We start from the raw sequence: 16553 nt of genomic DNA on the forward strand, positions 1-16553 counted from the left end.
TGGCTTTGAATCCTCAGATCTCAGCCTCCTGAGTAGCTAGGATTACAGGCATGAGCCACTGGTGCCTGGTCTTTGATATGTTTTATACGTAAAACAATTGAGAAGATAGTTTTTATAAACGTGGACTACACAGGAATGCATAGAAATAAGTTCTCTGTGACATTAGGGATGCAAGACTTTGTTTCTTAGAGATTTAGCCTTCCTTACCAAACTTAGAATTTGAAAAATGACATTAGCAAATATCACAGTAAAGAAAATTAATAATCATTACAGAAGTGAGTAAAAAAATGGGAAAACTATGAAGCCTAGATTACTGCACAATATCAGAGAGCCATTCAGATTTATTAATTTTTATTTTTGTAAGAAAATTTGATCGAGCTTTATTGAGTAAGGAAGCAAATAGACAAGCAGAAAGGCAGGGGGATGCTCTAGTAGTGTATGGGTGCTCTCAAAAGGAGGGGGAGAGACACCTCAAATTTCTTTTTATAATAAAGTGACATGCTTAAAATAATCACTTAGGATCAGCAGTCTGGCATGACTGGTATGACATTCAGATGAAGTAGAAAGGTTTCAATGATTAATTAACATTTTAGTTATGAGGATATCAAGGAGGATAAACGTTACTTTGTAAAGGTAATACAATATGACAAAAATTTCTATTTCCTTTTTTTCCCCCATTACAGGATATACACCACAAAGTGTTATCTCTGAACTTCAGTGAATGTCATACCAAAATTCGTCATGTGGATGCTCATGCAACCTTGAGTGATGGAGTGGTTGTCCAGGTCATGGGTTTGCTGTCTAATAGTGGGCAGCCAGAGAGAAAGTTTATGCAAACCTTTGTTCTGGCTCCTGAAGTAAGTTTTCAATTTGTCTATTACTAGTTGATTGAACTCTCCAGGAGTTTTCCCTAATAAGTATAGATTTGCTTTTACTACTTTTGAGAAATTTTACAGGGCCTTTTGATGCATTTGATTGGGGGGAAAGGGATTAAAAGTCTAATATACGCATGTAAATCTTATTGTCATATTTAAAAGGTTACATATTGAAAAAATAATTTAAAAGTATCTAATTGTTCCTAATTGTCCTATTGAGAAGAGTTTCTTAAATTCTAGTGTTCTGTCAGTGATTTTCATAGCATGTTCAGCCTTGCAATATTACATTGTCAAGGTTATTTCTCTGGTATTAAAATTGAGATTGTCTATGCGATGTCATTTGTTCTATTTATTACCAAGTGTAAGGAGTATTCATGGAATAGTTTAATGCTGTTCTTTTACAGGGATCTGTTCCAAATAAATTTTATGTTCACAATGATATGTTTCGTTATGAAGATGAAGTGTTCGGTGATTCAGAACCTGAACTTGATGAAGGTAAGATTACTTTGGAGATAACAGGATTCTGTCAGAACTCTTTAAGTACTTTTTGGGTTCTGTTAAAGGGTGAAATTTAATTTTATAATAATTCTGTTGTAACTGAGTCAGGACCCTTTCCCTTTGTTCTTTGTTAGGAAAATGTAGATGTATATAATTAGGTACAGATTAGTCTGAGAAGGAAAAGTTGTTTCCCATTCTATGATAAAGAGATTGGTGCCTGTTGTAGAAAATTTTTGGATCCTATACTTAAAAGCACTTTTATGGGGCTGGGAAGGTGGTTCAGCGGTAGAGTGCTTGCCTCGCATGCATGAGGCCCTGGGATTGATGCCTCAGCACTACATAAACAGAAAATACCAGAAGTGGCACTGTTGCTCAAGTGGTAGAGTGCTAGCCTTGAGCTGAAGCTTCAGGATAGCGCCTAGGCATAGAGTTCAAGCCCCATGACTGCCCACCCCCCTAAAAAAAAGGCACTTTTATCACAACAGACTTAAGGTAGTACAAAGTTTAATTTTTGTTTTTCTTTTCCCCCTTAAATGTACTTTGGATAGCTGTCTATTTTATAACTATGGTGTAAATTACAGTTACTTATTTGTTTTTCTGTACTACTGGGCTTGAACTCAGGACCTGGTACTGTCCCTGAGCTTTTATACTCAGTCAAGGTCAGTGCTCTACCACTTTAAGCCTTGGCTCCATTTCCAGCTTTTGGGTGGTTAAAGAGTCTCATGGACTTTTCCTGCCCTGGCTCGCTTTAAACAGTGATCCCCAGATCTCAGCCTCCTGTGAGCCGCTGGGCCTGGCTAATTACTTGATTTTTTTTTTTATTGATATTTATTTGTACGTGTTCCTTCTCCTTACCATTGTACCTCTATTATAAAGACTTGACAAAGGAAACTAGATTATCATTTCTAACTTTTCCTTTTACTAATAAAGAGTATAGTAAAAACTTGGTCCTGCTTGTTCTCTTGTGGTATTTCAGAAACCAGGGAATATTGCAGTTGAATGTCTTTGTAAAAACAACAAAAACATTTAAATATATGGAAAATATGTATACTAGAAATTATGGGTTGTCACTGGTTCAAATAGTAGAGTGCCTACTTAACACGTGAAAGGCCCCGAGTTCAGGACCTAGTATCACTGAAGGAAAAGACAAATTATTTAAATTTTCTTTAAGAAAGATGTGATGTTTTATGTTTATCAGAATCAGAGGATGAAGTAGAAGAAGAACAAGAAGAAAGGCAACCATCTCCTGAACCTGTGCAAGAAAGTGCTAATAGTGGTTACTATGAAGCTCACCCTGTGACGTAAGAATAGTGTTTGCAGGGTTACATTCGCACTCAACTATGGTAGTTGCAAAGCAGTTTTTGTTCAAACAGCTAGTATTACTGACGATTGATTTCAGGCCCTACTGCTTACTGGGCAGGTGTTCTACCACTTGTGTCATGCTTCTAACAAAAAGGATTAGTTTTTTTATAGATTGCTGAGGATTGAACTCAGGGCTTCATGTGCATTCATTGAGTATCATTAAACTTTCAGCCATTAGAGGTAGATTTTTTTTTTAGAGGTAGATTTTGATAGAACTACCTATTATCTAGTGTTTAATTGCCTGTGATATCAGTTTTTTGGAACATTTTTGTTTTACATAATTAAATTTACATGATTTGTAACAAAATAACTACTACTGATAATGCCGAATTTGGGGGCGAACACAACATCAAAATTAGTGTTCTTTGTAATCCATTTTTAATATGGGGTTGTATACAGGTGTTGCTGGGTGGTAGAGCACTTGGCCTAGACATGTGCACAGCAAGCAGGTCCTGAGTTCTATTCTTAGCACTACAAACAACAAACATAGATTATTGACACATAACTGGCTGTGCCCATTTTAATCTGGTTTTACTCAATCATTTTACTTATACTTAAAATGGGACTAAATACTTTATTGTAGTAATGGCATAGAGGAGCCTTTGGAAGAATCCTCTCATGAACCTGAACCAGAACCAGAAACTGAAACAAAGACTGAGGAGCTAAAACCACAAGTGGAGGAGAAGACCTTAGAAGAATTGGAGGAGAAGTCGACTACTCCTCCTCCCCCAACAGAACCTGTTTCTCTGCCACAGGAACCACCAAAGGTTAGATCAAAGGAAGTTTTCAGACTTCTGTATTTGGTGACATTAATGAAACATTTGCTATATTAAATTGCTTTATATTAAAGTGTACTTTTTTATACTTATTTATATGAAAGCAACTGGAATTGTTTTTGTTATCCTATCCCCAAATAAATACCCTTGAGAGTGAAATTTATAAATTAAAAGTTATTCTTTGTATATGCAATGCTTTAGTAACTTACATCACTCAAGTCTGTGTATAAGGTTGTCAGTTGAGTTGCTCACCCCCTGTGATGTACCAGGAATCATGGAATCTAAGAGATTACCTATTTTGTGATTTAAATCTGATCAGTTTCCTTAAGACATGAAATAAGCTATCTTGAAAGATGAGTGACACCCATAGTGTATTTTATCTTGGTGAAGTAGACAGTTAAAATATATTGGGGTAGTGAGAGGGAGAGATTCCTTGTCAATTGGTGAATGTCTGTTAAAGTTTCCAACTATTCTCTGTTCTTTTCTATCCTTCCCCTTTCTCCTTAACACCATCACACACCTTACTTTTCCCGAAAAGGTGAAAAAATTGGTTCTGTCCGGTTCAGGTTTCTCTAGATGTGCAGTTGTTAGTGGTTTTGTTAGCCACTTGCTCATTTACCTAGAGTATGTAGGTACTTGCTTGTGGTTTTTATTTAGTAATTCAGACAAAAGATATAACCTTGCATAATGAGATTTTGAAAGCTGGCACATAGACTGGCATGTGTATGTGTGCCTCTCTTGTAGGAGTCTTCTAGTATAGAGCAATAGTTTAGAAATGAAAGAAAATATATATATTTGGAAGTTTCCCTGTAGGAATGTTGGTGGTTTTCCATGATTAGTAGTCTAGGTTTGTTGCATTTCCTGCAGGCTTTCTCCTGGGCTTCAGTGACCAGTAAAAACCTGCCTCCTAGTGGTACTGTTTCTTCCTCTGGAATTCCACCCCATGTTAAAGCACCAGTCTCACAGGTAACCAATCTGTGAACACATTGGATTGTATCCTTGTTACATTGCCAATTGCTTATTTTTTAAAAATACTTTTTGAAATGAATCAATCAGAAATTGTGGATTAAACATATAAAACTTGTATTAAATGTCAGTACACCCACTTTAAATGCCAAATCTCCATTCATCATCTACATAGGTGGTATTTGGGGTTTGGGTGTGTGAAATACAGATTAAGTTGGTTTTACCAATATATAACATTGACATTTAAACGGCTTCTTAAAATAACAAAAGTATTTTTTTAAATCTACATTTTATTTAGCAAAAGTATCTTAGGTAAGAAATTTGTAGAGGCACAACATAGTGTGGCATTGTAATGAATTCGTTTAATTTTTAATAGAAAACTTTAAAAAATACATAAAAATATAAATATATATACATACATTGCCTAAGCTCTGTCCATAAGTGGTTTGTACCATTTAGTTGAAGCCTGTACCAACTTATGACTGTAGTGTTCACCTTAACTTACCATTCCAGTATTCTGCTTTTTGTCTGTTTGTCATCTTAACCCATTACAGAGCTTTCCAAGAATGTGAAAATATGGCACTGGCTATTTACAATGTTAGATATAGTTTAGATTAAATTTTAAGTGAGTTTCTTGGCATAAAGGGTATCCAATACTTTTTCTCTACCTTTTGAGTTAAACTTCATTTCATTTAAATTTACACTTAATATGGTAGTGAATACATTTTTTGCATGCTCTGAAACTAGTTATACATTGAGGTTTCAAAAGTAATTACTACATAGAGTCCTGGTTATTGTATATATTATAATCAGAACAGAGTGCGTGGTGTCATAATGCCTGTTTTTGTCAGGTATTTTAATGAGTGTGATTACCTTAGATTACAAACTAGTTTCATTTTAATGAAGAAAATTTGCTTGTGTAGTGTCATTAGTGCTTTTCAACTATCCAGCGACATGATTACTGACTTTCATGGCTTTTCTTTTGAAATCTTGATTTCCTATCAGTTTTGGATTGCTATTTCATTAAAAAAAAGATGGCATTTATTTTAAAAAGTTAAATAGCTAATGGTTATTAAGCTTTGTGTGCCAGGCATTGTGCCTACATACTGATAGTCGTTCTCACTGGTTCCTTAAAACCACCCTATGTGAGTTCCTGTGGGGACTGTTAATATTCCATTTAGAGATGGGAAGATTGATAGGGCTGGGAAGGTGGCTCAGTGGTAGAGCGCTTACCTTGCATTCATGAGGCCCTGGGTTTGATTCCTCAGCACCACATAAGCAAAAAAAAAAAAAAAAAGAGAGATAGGAAGATTGAGGCCTAGAATAACTCATTCATGGTCAGACTGTCAAAATACAGATCTGGCTTTTGCATTTATATAGTTATATAGAACACTTGAGTGCAAACCTACACATTTCTTTAGTGTTTGGTGGAGGGTAATATATATGTCTACCTGTATTTAGTCAACATCAAAAAATGTACTACATTAAATGCATGACTAAGCTATACATTAAGTAGCCTCTTATCTGGGAAAATAACTATTTGTATCTTAAGTTACAAGTATTTTTTGAGTTACTTTTAAAATTCTAGGAAAGTAGTTTGTATATCCCACTCCACTCCTTAGGAAAATGAAATTTAAAATCTTTAAGGAACTTTCTGATCTCTTTATTGTATTTAGAATAAATTCATGATATTTCTACTTGGTTGAATAACTCTTTTGAGTTTATTTTGCTAACTTTTGAAAAGCATTTGTTTCCTTACACATTAATAGGTTATTTAAACAAGATTCTAATTCTAGGTTATTGGTAGGCTTTAATGTAGATGTAGGTAAGTTATTTCTCAATAAAGTAGTTTTTGTCTAGAAATGAGCTCATTTTTAAATAGCTTGTTTATTGAGAGATTTGTTCGTAATTGGTTTACCTGCTTTTATTACTATTACTTTGAAAGTTTCATTTTTACTTCATATTCTGTTTGACATTGATTTGTGGGATTTGTCATGAGGTTAAAATATACTTGCTGGTTAGATGAATTAATTTTAATTTGTTTAGAATACTGTGAGTCATTGGGCCTGGCTTAGTGGACTTTTACGTTAGTGAAGGAAAGAAACATTGATAGCTTTTTGGTCTTACATTTTTTATGTAGTGGCATCATCAGACTTAGAAAAGTCAGGTTTCTAAAGAATGTTATGAATTATTTGTAAGGTGTTGGAAATTCTTTATCTGATTGTGAATTCTTAAGACTTAAGAGACTTCCATTATTTATAGTTTATTTTGATAATTGTTCTGTAAAGAATATAAATTTGAGCCAGGCACTGGTGGTTCATGCTTTTACATAATCCTAGCTATTCAGGAGGCTCAGATCTGAGGATCGCGATTCACCGCCAGTCCAGGCAGGAAAGTCTGTGAGACTCTTCTCCAGTTAACCACCAGCAAACTGGAGCACTGAGGCTCCAGTGGTAGAGCTCTCGCCTTGAGCTGAAGATGAAGATCTCAGGGACTGTGCTCAGGCCCAGAGTTCTAGCCCCACAACTGACCCTCCCCCCCCCCCAAAAAAAAAAAAAGAACATAAATTTGTCAAGATCAGGTCCCTCAAGTTCTTTGTTAAAATTTGAGTTGGTTCTAAGGGTTTTTTTTTTTAATTTTAAAGTATAAGTTATAGTTGCAATTTAAAAAAATTCCCAGTTATGTACTAGCTTTATTTTTAATTTTTAAATTGTTATTATAAAGGTGATGTACAGAGGCATTACAGTCACATAATATACTAACTTTATTAAGCTGTGTAATAGTACTTCTATTCATTTTCTTGTTGAAGTATGGTACACTTTTAGACTTATTTAAAATTTCTAAATAATTGCCATTCTCAAAAAGGATCAACTTTTGTGTCAATTCTGTAGCATCAACCTTCAAATTCATATAGCAGAGGTCTAGGGGCTATTATTAGGTCTCCTTTCAGACAATAATAAAACTAATAAAAATTTGCTGAGTGCCAGGGTACATACCTGTAATCCTAGCTACTCAGAAAACTGGAAATGGCTCTGTGGTTTAAAGTGGTAGAGTACTAACTTTAAGTGAAAGAACTTACAGATAGCACCCAGGCCCTTAGTTCAAGCCCTATGACAGACACCCTCAAGGGGGGGAGGTTTAGGCACCACAGGTTCATGCCTATAATCCTACTTAGGAGACTGAGATCTGAGGAACACAGTTCAAAGCCAGCCCAGAAAGACAAAACTATGAAATAGCTATCTCCTATTAATCAGCAAAAAGTTGAAACTGGAAGTGGTGTGGAGCTAGCCACAAGTAAAAATGCTGAGGGAAAGAGTGAGGCTCTGATCTGAAGCCCCAGTACACTACAAACAAAAAAGGTAGTCTGATATTTGTGCACATTCCTATAAAAACCCTATTCCTTTTTGCATCAGCCAAAGAAACTGTGCTCTTAGACATACATATTCAGCAGTTTTTTGGTTCTTTTAAATTAGATATGTATGGGTTCATCTAAATAATATACTACATATATGTGTATATGTGTTCATGTATTTTTTTGGGGGGGAGGGTGGTTGCCAGTACTGGGGCTTGAACATAGGGCCTGAGTCCTGCCCTGTCCCTGAGGTTTTTGCTCAATAGAGAAAGCTCATAGGTGTCTTTTTTTTCCCCCTGCCTAGGGCTTTGAACTGCAATCCTCAGATCTCAGCCTCCCGAGATTATAGGTTAGGATTACAGGTGTGAGCCACCAGTGCCACGCAGAATTCATTTTTAAATTAGCAGAATTTGGGCTGGGATGGTGGCTCAGTGGTTGAGTGCTTGCCTTGCATGCATGAGGCCCTGGGTTCAATTTCCCAGCACCATATAAGAAAAAAGGAAAAAAGCCAGAAGTGGTGCTGTGGCTCAAGTGGTAGAGCGCTAGCCTTGAGCTGAAGAGCTGAGGGACAACGCCCAGGTCCAGAGTTCAAGCCCCATGACTGGACCCAAAAACAAAAACAATAAACTAGCAGAATTCTATGACATGGGAAACAATTTCATCTTAAGTGAGATGGGACATTTATATTGCAGGCAATTTTGTTAAACTGCAAGTATAACATTGAACATTTGATAGTTTTAGGTTACACTGGCTGAAATTGTTGACAGTAAATGGTCTTTGGTTTAAGGACCTATAATTTTTTGGTCCAGATTTATTCTTATAAGTTAAAATATCTCAGCTATATTAGTAATTAATGAGTTTGAGCCATTAAACCTTTTAGAGATGATTTATTACTTATAAAGACTAAGTTTACTGCTGGGTGCTGGTGGGTCATGCCTATAATATAGCCTAGCTACCCTGGAGACTGAGATTTGAAGATTGAGATTGCAGCCAGCCTGGGCAGGGAAATCCTTGAGATCCTTATCTCCAGTTAATCACCAAAAAGCCGAAAGTAGAGTGGTGGCTCAAGTGATAGGAAGCGAGTCTGGAACAAACAAGTTCAGGGCTATAGCACCAGGCCTGAGTTCAAGCCTTTTTACTGGTTTACATGTGTGTGAGTGCCGAGTGTGTGTGTGCTCATGCGCACACAGACACACACAACGAGAAATAGATTTACTAGCTCTTTCCTTCGAGGACATGTTCTCTGTGTCTTACTTTTGTCTGTCCTCCCACCTCTCCCAATCATTGAAGATTGATTCATTCATTTTGTCTTATTAGAAGCCTGGAAAGGTTGGAAACACTGAAAATACTGCTCTACTAAAGAATAACATATTAGCAGACATACATAATATTTCGTTTGAAAGTAATTATGTGTTGTATTAGTACAGTTTGGAAGACAAAACTATTCAGTTATTCTCATCTACCCGCTCACAGTTAAGGAAAATTGTTGGGGTCAATACTTTAAATAAATGTACATCTTTCTTGTAAGTAGAAAATGTAAGTAGAAATAATAGGAATTTAAAGGATTTTCTCAACTATTTGAGATGCCACATAGGAACTTCACTTCATATGCTTTCAAACCTAGAGGTAGAATACTCTTATATACTTCGAATTATTAAGATAATAATTTTGAGATTATGGGGTTGGGTTAGGAGATAAAACTGAGCACATAACATCTGAAGGACAGCAAACTAGAAATTATGTGTCTTGTATTCTTTTTTTTCTAAGATAGTTTTTAATTTTGTTTATGTGCAGTGGCTCATCTTGCATTTTTGTGGTTTTTTCTTTTGTAGCAATACCTTTTATGCTATTTCACTGTAGGTGCAACTTTAATGAAAATGAGATTATTAAGAGCAGTTTATAGTGAATTATAGAGCCTTTAATGGGAAAATAAAACCTACCCTACAGTCCTATATTGGTACAGAATATTTTTAAAAATTCACATATATAGAATTTTGTTAAGAAACATTGTAAACTTAAAATTTGTTATCCCTAATGACTTGCTGATAGTCATTTTGTTTTCTTCTGTAGAATGTTTTATAATGTGCTTTTCCCCTTGTATTCTAGCCAAGAGTTGAAGCAAAACCAGAAGTTCAATCTCAGCCACCACGAGTCCGTGAACAGCGGCCTAGGGAGCGACCTGGTTTCCCTCCTAGAGGACCAAGACCAGGTGAGTTGGTAGCTCCTTTATAAGCCTTTAGCATTTAGCACTTGGAAAATTGGAAGAGACTAAACTTCACAAAACTATACTGGTTTATAAACAGATCTTTGCAGCAGCCTCAAATGTTTAAGAGATGTGAGCAACATGCTGAAAAGACAGAATGGAGCAGAACAGCTGCATCAGCAGATTTGTTGATGCGCCATATTGACATGTATTTTAAAGGCATAAAAGATGGAGACATTGGGCTGGAAAGGTGGCTCAGTGGTAGAGCGCTTGCCTTGCATGCCTGAGGCCCTGGGTTCGATTCCTCAGCACCACATAAGCAAAAAGAAAAAAGCCGGAAGTGGTGCTGTGGCTCAAGTGGTAGAGCGCTAGCCTTGAGCTGAAGAGCTGAGGGACAGCGCACAGGCCCAGATTTCAGCGCACAAGCCCCATGACTGGACCCCCCCCCAAATATATATATATATATATATATATATAAAGATGGAGACATTTTATTTGGTTATTGTCACTAGTTCTAAGTCTGAGCTGTCTATAACCTACATAGTATTCTTTTTACAGATAAGATCCCCCCCCTTTTTTTGGTTGGTCTTGGAGTTTGAACTCAGGGCCTACGCACTTTCCCTGAGCTCTTTTGCTCAAGCTAGCACTCTAGACCACTTGAACCACAATACCACTTGTAGCTTTCTGGTGGTCAATTGAAGATAAGAGTCTCAAGAGGACTTTCCTGCCTTGGTTGGCTTTGAACTGTGATCCTGAGCTCTCAGTCTCCTGAGTAGCTAGGATTACAGATGTGAGCCATTGGCTCCTGGCAGACCTTTCTTATTTTGATCTTATGCATTAAGTTGCTACAATATTAAGTTGACTTACATTTTTAAGCTAATTTATGGAGTACTTTCACTTGAATTCTGTTCAAATTGCTTTCAAGAGGATATGGGAGCGGTTGTAATGGTTGTAATCCTAGCTACTCAGGAGACTGAGATCTGAGGATCACAGTTCAAAGCCAGCCTGGGCAGGAAAGTCCGTGAGACTTTTATCTCTAATAAAAACCTAGAAAACCGGAAGTGGCGCTGTGGCTCAAGAGGTAGAACACTTGCCTTAAGCTGAAGAGCGCAGGGAGAGTGCCCAGGCCCAGAGTTCAAGCCCCATGACCGACCGAAAAAAAAAAAAAGGCTATGGGAAGTAATATACAACAAATTTCAGAATTTTATTATACCAAAAAAACCCCATAGTTTTTCTAAACTAGAAGTCACAGAAGCTGGAATTCTTTTCTAGCTTTGCCACTGACTGTGTTTGTGATCATGTGTAAGACCTTATATGCCATTCAGTAATAGAAAACTTTTTCTTATGTGGTGCCTATCTTACATTATTATGCTGCCTGTGTTTTGGAGGAGAATTAGTAACATTCATATGTGAGTGTATCCTAAAAACTACAACATGATATTGATACTGTTAAATTTGCTGGTTTGTCTGATTGGTTATAGTGTTAAAAAGATAATCTAGTTTTTGAGTTTCAGAAGGCTAAACAAATATTTAGTAGTTGAAGTCTACTTGGCACCTGGATGATGGTAGCAGTTTGGATAAGGAGGGTTACCTATACCGACTCTTAATTATTTATTTTTTTGTTGGTCATGGGGCTTGAACTCTGGGCTTGGGTGCTGTCCTTGTACTCTTCAGCTCAAGGCGAGTGTTCTACCTCTTGAGCCACAGAGCCACTTCTGTTTTTTTAGTGGTTTATTGGAGATCAAAGTCTCACGGAATTTTCTGCCTGGGCTGGCTTTGAACTGTGATCCTCAGATCTCAAGCCTCCTGAGTAGGTAGGATTATAAGTGTGAGCCAGCGGCGCCCAGCCTATACCGACTTATAAGACAGGTCCAGAAGAGACCACACACAGCCTTATTTTTTGACAACCTACTAGCCACTTCCAGTTCATCTGTCCTTATTAAACTAAAACATATCAGTATTTTTTTTTTTTACCATTCATTACTTTGAATTACTTTTTTGTCTCAGCAAGGCAAAATTTTGCAAAAGGGTGCGTGCACCATCAGCCAAACATCTGGCAAGCATATAGGCAGACTATTCCCTAATGCATCAAGCCCTACCCCTCTGTTCAGATTGGTGAGTTCAGCTTTGAATTATTTTTTATATGGTGTTATTTATTCCTGTTCTCAGGCAGAGGAGATATGGAGCAGAACGACTCGGACAACCGTAGAATAATCCGCTACCCAGACAGTCATCAACTTTTTGTTGGTAACTTGCCACATGATATTGATGAAAATGAACTGAAAGAATTTTTTATGAGTAAGTGGTTTGTTTTTATATGAAGCGTTAAAATTTATCTTGTATTAAGCAGTAGTAGTATAGAACCAATTTTTAAAAATGTTTATCTCTTTATTTTCTGTGCCCTACCAGTCCCACTTTAATTGGTCAGAAGGAAATAAATGACAATTATTTCCCAATGTTGGCCTAATCTAGTTCAGGAGAGATTTCTGTAAAAGGCTGGATGAATCAGTGTTAAACTGGCGAATAGGACTACTTTGGCAAATAGAACTGAAGATTAGATGGAGATAAGTTGTCTTTCTAAAACTTGGCAGGTAACTTCCTTTTAGGTAGGGATTAATATAATGAAAGATAGCCTGGCACCGGTGGCTCACGCCTGTAATCCTAGCTACTCAGGAGGCTGAGATTAGAGGATCATGGTTCAAAGCCAGCCCGAGAAGGAAAGGCTGTGAGACTCTTACCTCCAGTTAACCACCAGAAAACCAGAAGTGGCACTGTAGCTTAAATGATACAGCTCTAGGAAGAGCTCAGGGACAGCACCCAGGCCCAGAGTTCAAGCCCCACAACTGACCAAAAAAATAATGAAAGCAAAACATACTCTGATCAGTTACTTGAGTTCTGAGGTGGTGGCCTACATAAGTTAATGTATGTTGTTACTGGATGTAGCAGTTCACAACTTTGTTTTCAAATGGATCCAGGACATTAAAGTTATTCATCCTGAACAATTAAAGTCATCAGAGTTCTTTGTTAAAATATTTAACACTTGGTGTAATGTATATTTTCACAGGTTTTGGAAACGTTGTGGAACTTCGCATCAATACCAAGGGTGTTGGGGGAAAGCTTCCAAATTTTGGTTTTGTGGTTTTTGATGACTCTGAACCAGTTCAGAGAATCTTAATTGCAAAAGTAAGTGATGTAAAGGGCATAACTCAAAGACCTTACTATTTCTGTTGTATATAATAATAATGGTGCATTTTTAAAAACCATAGAAAATTTTTTTTAGTGGTAAAGCTAAAAATAGTTCATTGTGGAGGGGAATGGTATTTATGCAAAGAATAAAGATTTACTAATATTAAAAATCAAGTATGGATCATTTTAAATTTTATTTGTGTTGAAGGTTAGAAAGATAACAGTAAGAGATGCATCAAATGTTCTTATTAAGGTTTTCTAACTGTTCATGTTGATATTTTTCTCTTTTAAAGCCAATTATGTTTCGAGGAGAGGTACGTTTGAATGTGGAAGAGAAGAAAACAAGGGCTGCAAGAGAACGAGAGACCAGAGGTGGTGGTGACGATCGCAGAGATATTAGGCGCAGTGATCGAGGTCCTGGTGGTCCACGTGGAATTGTGGGTGGTGGAATGATGCGTGATCGTGATGGAAGAGGACCACCTCCAAGAGGTGGCATGGCACAGAAACTTGGCTCTGGAAGAGGAGCCGGGCAAATGGAAGGCCGCTTCACAGGACAGCGTCGTTGAAGCTCCACTGTTGGCAAAGTCTTGGCAGTGGTACATTACTCATCGTGTTTGCATTCTTGTTAATTTTTTTTGGCTTTGGAATGTGACACAGCCTTTTTGATCATTTCTTTGATGTGAAAAGCATCTTTGGTTATCAGTTAAATTGAGGTGGACATTATTTCCCCAATTTCACAACAGGATTCACATTGTTAATTTATAAATCTAGACTTGAAGAATTAAGGACTGAGAAATGACCATATCTTAAAGTATCTACAACAAAATGAACTTATAAGGACATGCGCCCACTGAATTCAGGTCCTTTGAGTGTAAAAATATTCTCTGCTGCACATTTTGTTTAAGTGTTACTGTTTCTGCCTATTAATGTTGGAAACACAAATAGTGCAATTTGTGCAATTGGAGAACCTTGCCTTTTTTCTTGGCTTCCCCCCAAAATACAAACCAACAGAAACTTGTTATGCACTCATCAAAATGCACTATTGGGTACTCTGAACTCATTAACATTGACATCTGCAACAGGAGGCAACAGGGAAAAAAATCTTTCTTCATCTTTTTGAGTAGAGAATAGTTGTGAAAGATGAGGGCATTTTATCTGCTTGCTGTGCAACCAGCGTGTGTACACATATACCTTAACAAGACTACAATTATATTCCAGAAGGAAATCATTTAGTTATGAACTAAATAACAAAAATCAGAACTTCAAATGCTATGGTCTTGAACATAGACCAGATTTCGTAGCTCCAAATCTTAAAGAGTTTTCTACCTGCCCCTCTTCAGTACAGGGATGGCTGGCTCCTCAACATACTCCTCCTCCCCCTTTTCCTTTAAACTGTGTACAGTGAAAATTGTCTTTCCTGTATTTTTGTTCTCTGGTAATGTAATAAGCATGATGGTGCCTTCTATTAATACATCATTCCAGTCTTGCTGGTAATTTTGTACAGTATAGTTTATGATTGCTGTGCTGCAAAGCCAAACAGCTGCAAAATGTTGAAAAAAATCATTGGAATGTATAAAAATTGCAGTATCGTTAAAATCAGTAAAATCGAGGCCAATTATTTATCTTGTTCTTCAGTTAACAACTTTTGTATTTTCTGTGGGCGGAAGTCTTGTGTGTTTGGGAAGCAGAGGGAAGGAGGAAGTCAGGTACTTAAGTCTCCAGTTGACTTTCCTCTTGGTACCTGTGAATGTGCTTGGAAAAGTCATCAACTTGATGTACATTTTTAGTGACATTTTTAAAAGCATTTGAGATTCTATAAATGGCAAGTAAACCTGAAGTAAGGATACTGCAATTTTCGGAGGAAAGAAAGGCAGCTCTTAAGTGTTTGCATTTTTTATGTGGGGGGGCAGGGAACTGTCATTCATTTTGCACAATTCTTGAACTGATGTCAGCACCTGAGTGGCTCCTGAATTTAAGTCTGGGAAGACAACTTTTTTATTTTTTACATGACTCTTTAAACAATTCTGTGAGCAAAGTTTGTAGCTGCTGGATTGTTGTCTGTCTTTATAACATGAACCAGTAAACCCACAAGTATGGCAGAGTTTATTCAGTTCTGTGCTTGGAGCAATCAGTAACATACCAGGTTCTGATGTTTTGGCAAGAAGTGGGATAAGTAAGTGTGACCACTTAAAGCTGCTTGTTAGCATGGAAGACTTCTCCATTCTAATCTTAGTAAAAACAAGCAAAATATGTGCTTGACACAATAGTAGCAAATTGGTTTGGAATTATGCAACTGTTTGCTATTTAGTAAACTAGCAAATGACTCCTATTTTCTTTATTATGAACTGGGCAGTATGAGTAAAACTAAATCTTACTTGTTTTTTCCTTCCTCTCAAATGAGGTCTTCCATGTCTGAGGAAAAGTCTTGCACTATTGCATATATTTTGGGGACACAGATTTTTGTAGTTTTCATGGGGGTTGGATTTTTTATTTGTTTGTTTGTTTGAAACAGTTTTACATTTTCTGATGTATAGTACTTGAAGTTCTTACTAGAAAATTACTTTGGAGTTGAAGCTTTTAGCCAAACTACTTTTAAAGAAGTGGTTTTATTGTCAGTGTTTCCCCCTTGGTCCCCAAATGTGTATTTCCTCTATCTCACTATATATATATATATATATATATATATATATATATATATATATATATATATATATATATATATGCTCTCCATGTGTATGTATGTGTAAGTGCCCATAAACATGCACACACATACACACACATTTCCAATCCAGGATATTGCCCTGTAACCCATGAAAATTGTCTGGCACCAAAAGAAATGACAAATGTTAAGTGTAATAGAAAATTAGAGCAAAGAGCCATTCAGCTTCAGTCTTACAATACCACAAATGAAACATTTAAAACATTGTATGGAGAAGTTTACATGGTGATTGCTCACCTGCAGTACTGTGGACTTTTAACATTTTGTCCCCTTTTTAGTGAAACAGTAAAATGTTCATTCACCATTTACTGTTAATTGCTGATTTTATTTTATGTTTTGATGGTAATATTCTATCCTTACAACACTATTGCAACCAAATTGGCTTTACCATCTTGGCTTTAGTAGGTATAGAAGACAATGGATTACCATCTTTATTGCTGTAATGTGTTAAGCATTATATGCTAGTAGAATCTAGTTTGTTCCAGGTGGAAAGTATTCTTTTGAGTTTCCATTTTGAATGTGTTTGGACTAAACAATAAACTACTGATGTCTGCAGCATTTATCTATGTCCCTAATTTAATCTAGTTTTGTTCCCAAACTTTTTTTCCCTGTTGCA

At 36.6% G+C, this 16553-nt stretch overlaps 1 protein-coding gene across 5 annotated transcripts in view; it reads left to right on the forward strand.

Moving 5' to 3' along the window:
* The window catches only part of G3bp2 (G3BP stress granule assembly factor 2), an 89823-nt gene extending 73324 nt beyond the window's left edge, over positions 1 to 16499 (forward strand). For 4 of the 5 annotated variants that reach the window (XM_070012869.1, XM_070012870.1, XM_070012871.1 and 1 more), the window contains 9 exons: positions 684 to 857; positions 1280 to 1370; positions 2572 to 2674; positions 3319 to 3502; positions 4379 to 4477; positions 9936 to 10038; positions 12202 to 12330; positions 13097 to 13215; positions 13512 to 16499. In XM_070012869.1, coding sequence (XP_069868970.1) covers positions 684 to 857; positions 1280 to 1370; positions 2572 to 2674; positions 3319 to 3502; positions 4379 to 4477; positions 9936 to 10038; positions 12202 to 12330; positions 13097 to 13215; positions 13512 to 13784 — 1275 coding nt within the window. In that variant the 3' untranslated portion in view covers positions 13785 to 16499. The remainder of the gene's footprint in view (positions 1 to 683; positions 858 to 1279; positions 1371 to 2571; positions 2675 to 3318; positions 3503 to 4378; positions 4478 to 9935; positions 10039 to 12201; positions 12331 to 13096; positions 13216 to 13511) is intronic. The other variant, XM_070012874.1, reaches the window with a different exon arrangement.
* Positions 16500 to 16553: the final 54 nt, after the last annotated feature.

Source organism: Dipodomys merriami, unplaced genomic scaffold, assembly GCF_024711535.1.
Source record: "Dipodomys merriami isolate MVZ:Mamm:240054 unplaced genomic scaffold, mDipMer1.0.p SCAF_9, whole genome shotgun sequence".
NCBI classification, from domain to species: domain Eukaryota; kingdom Metazoa; phylum Chordata; class Mammalia; order Rodentia; family Heteromyidae; genus Dipodomys; species Dipodomys merriami.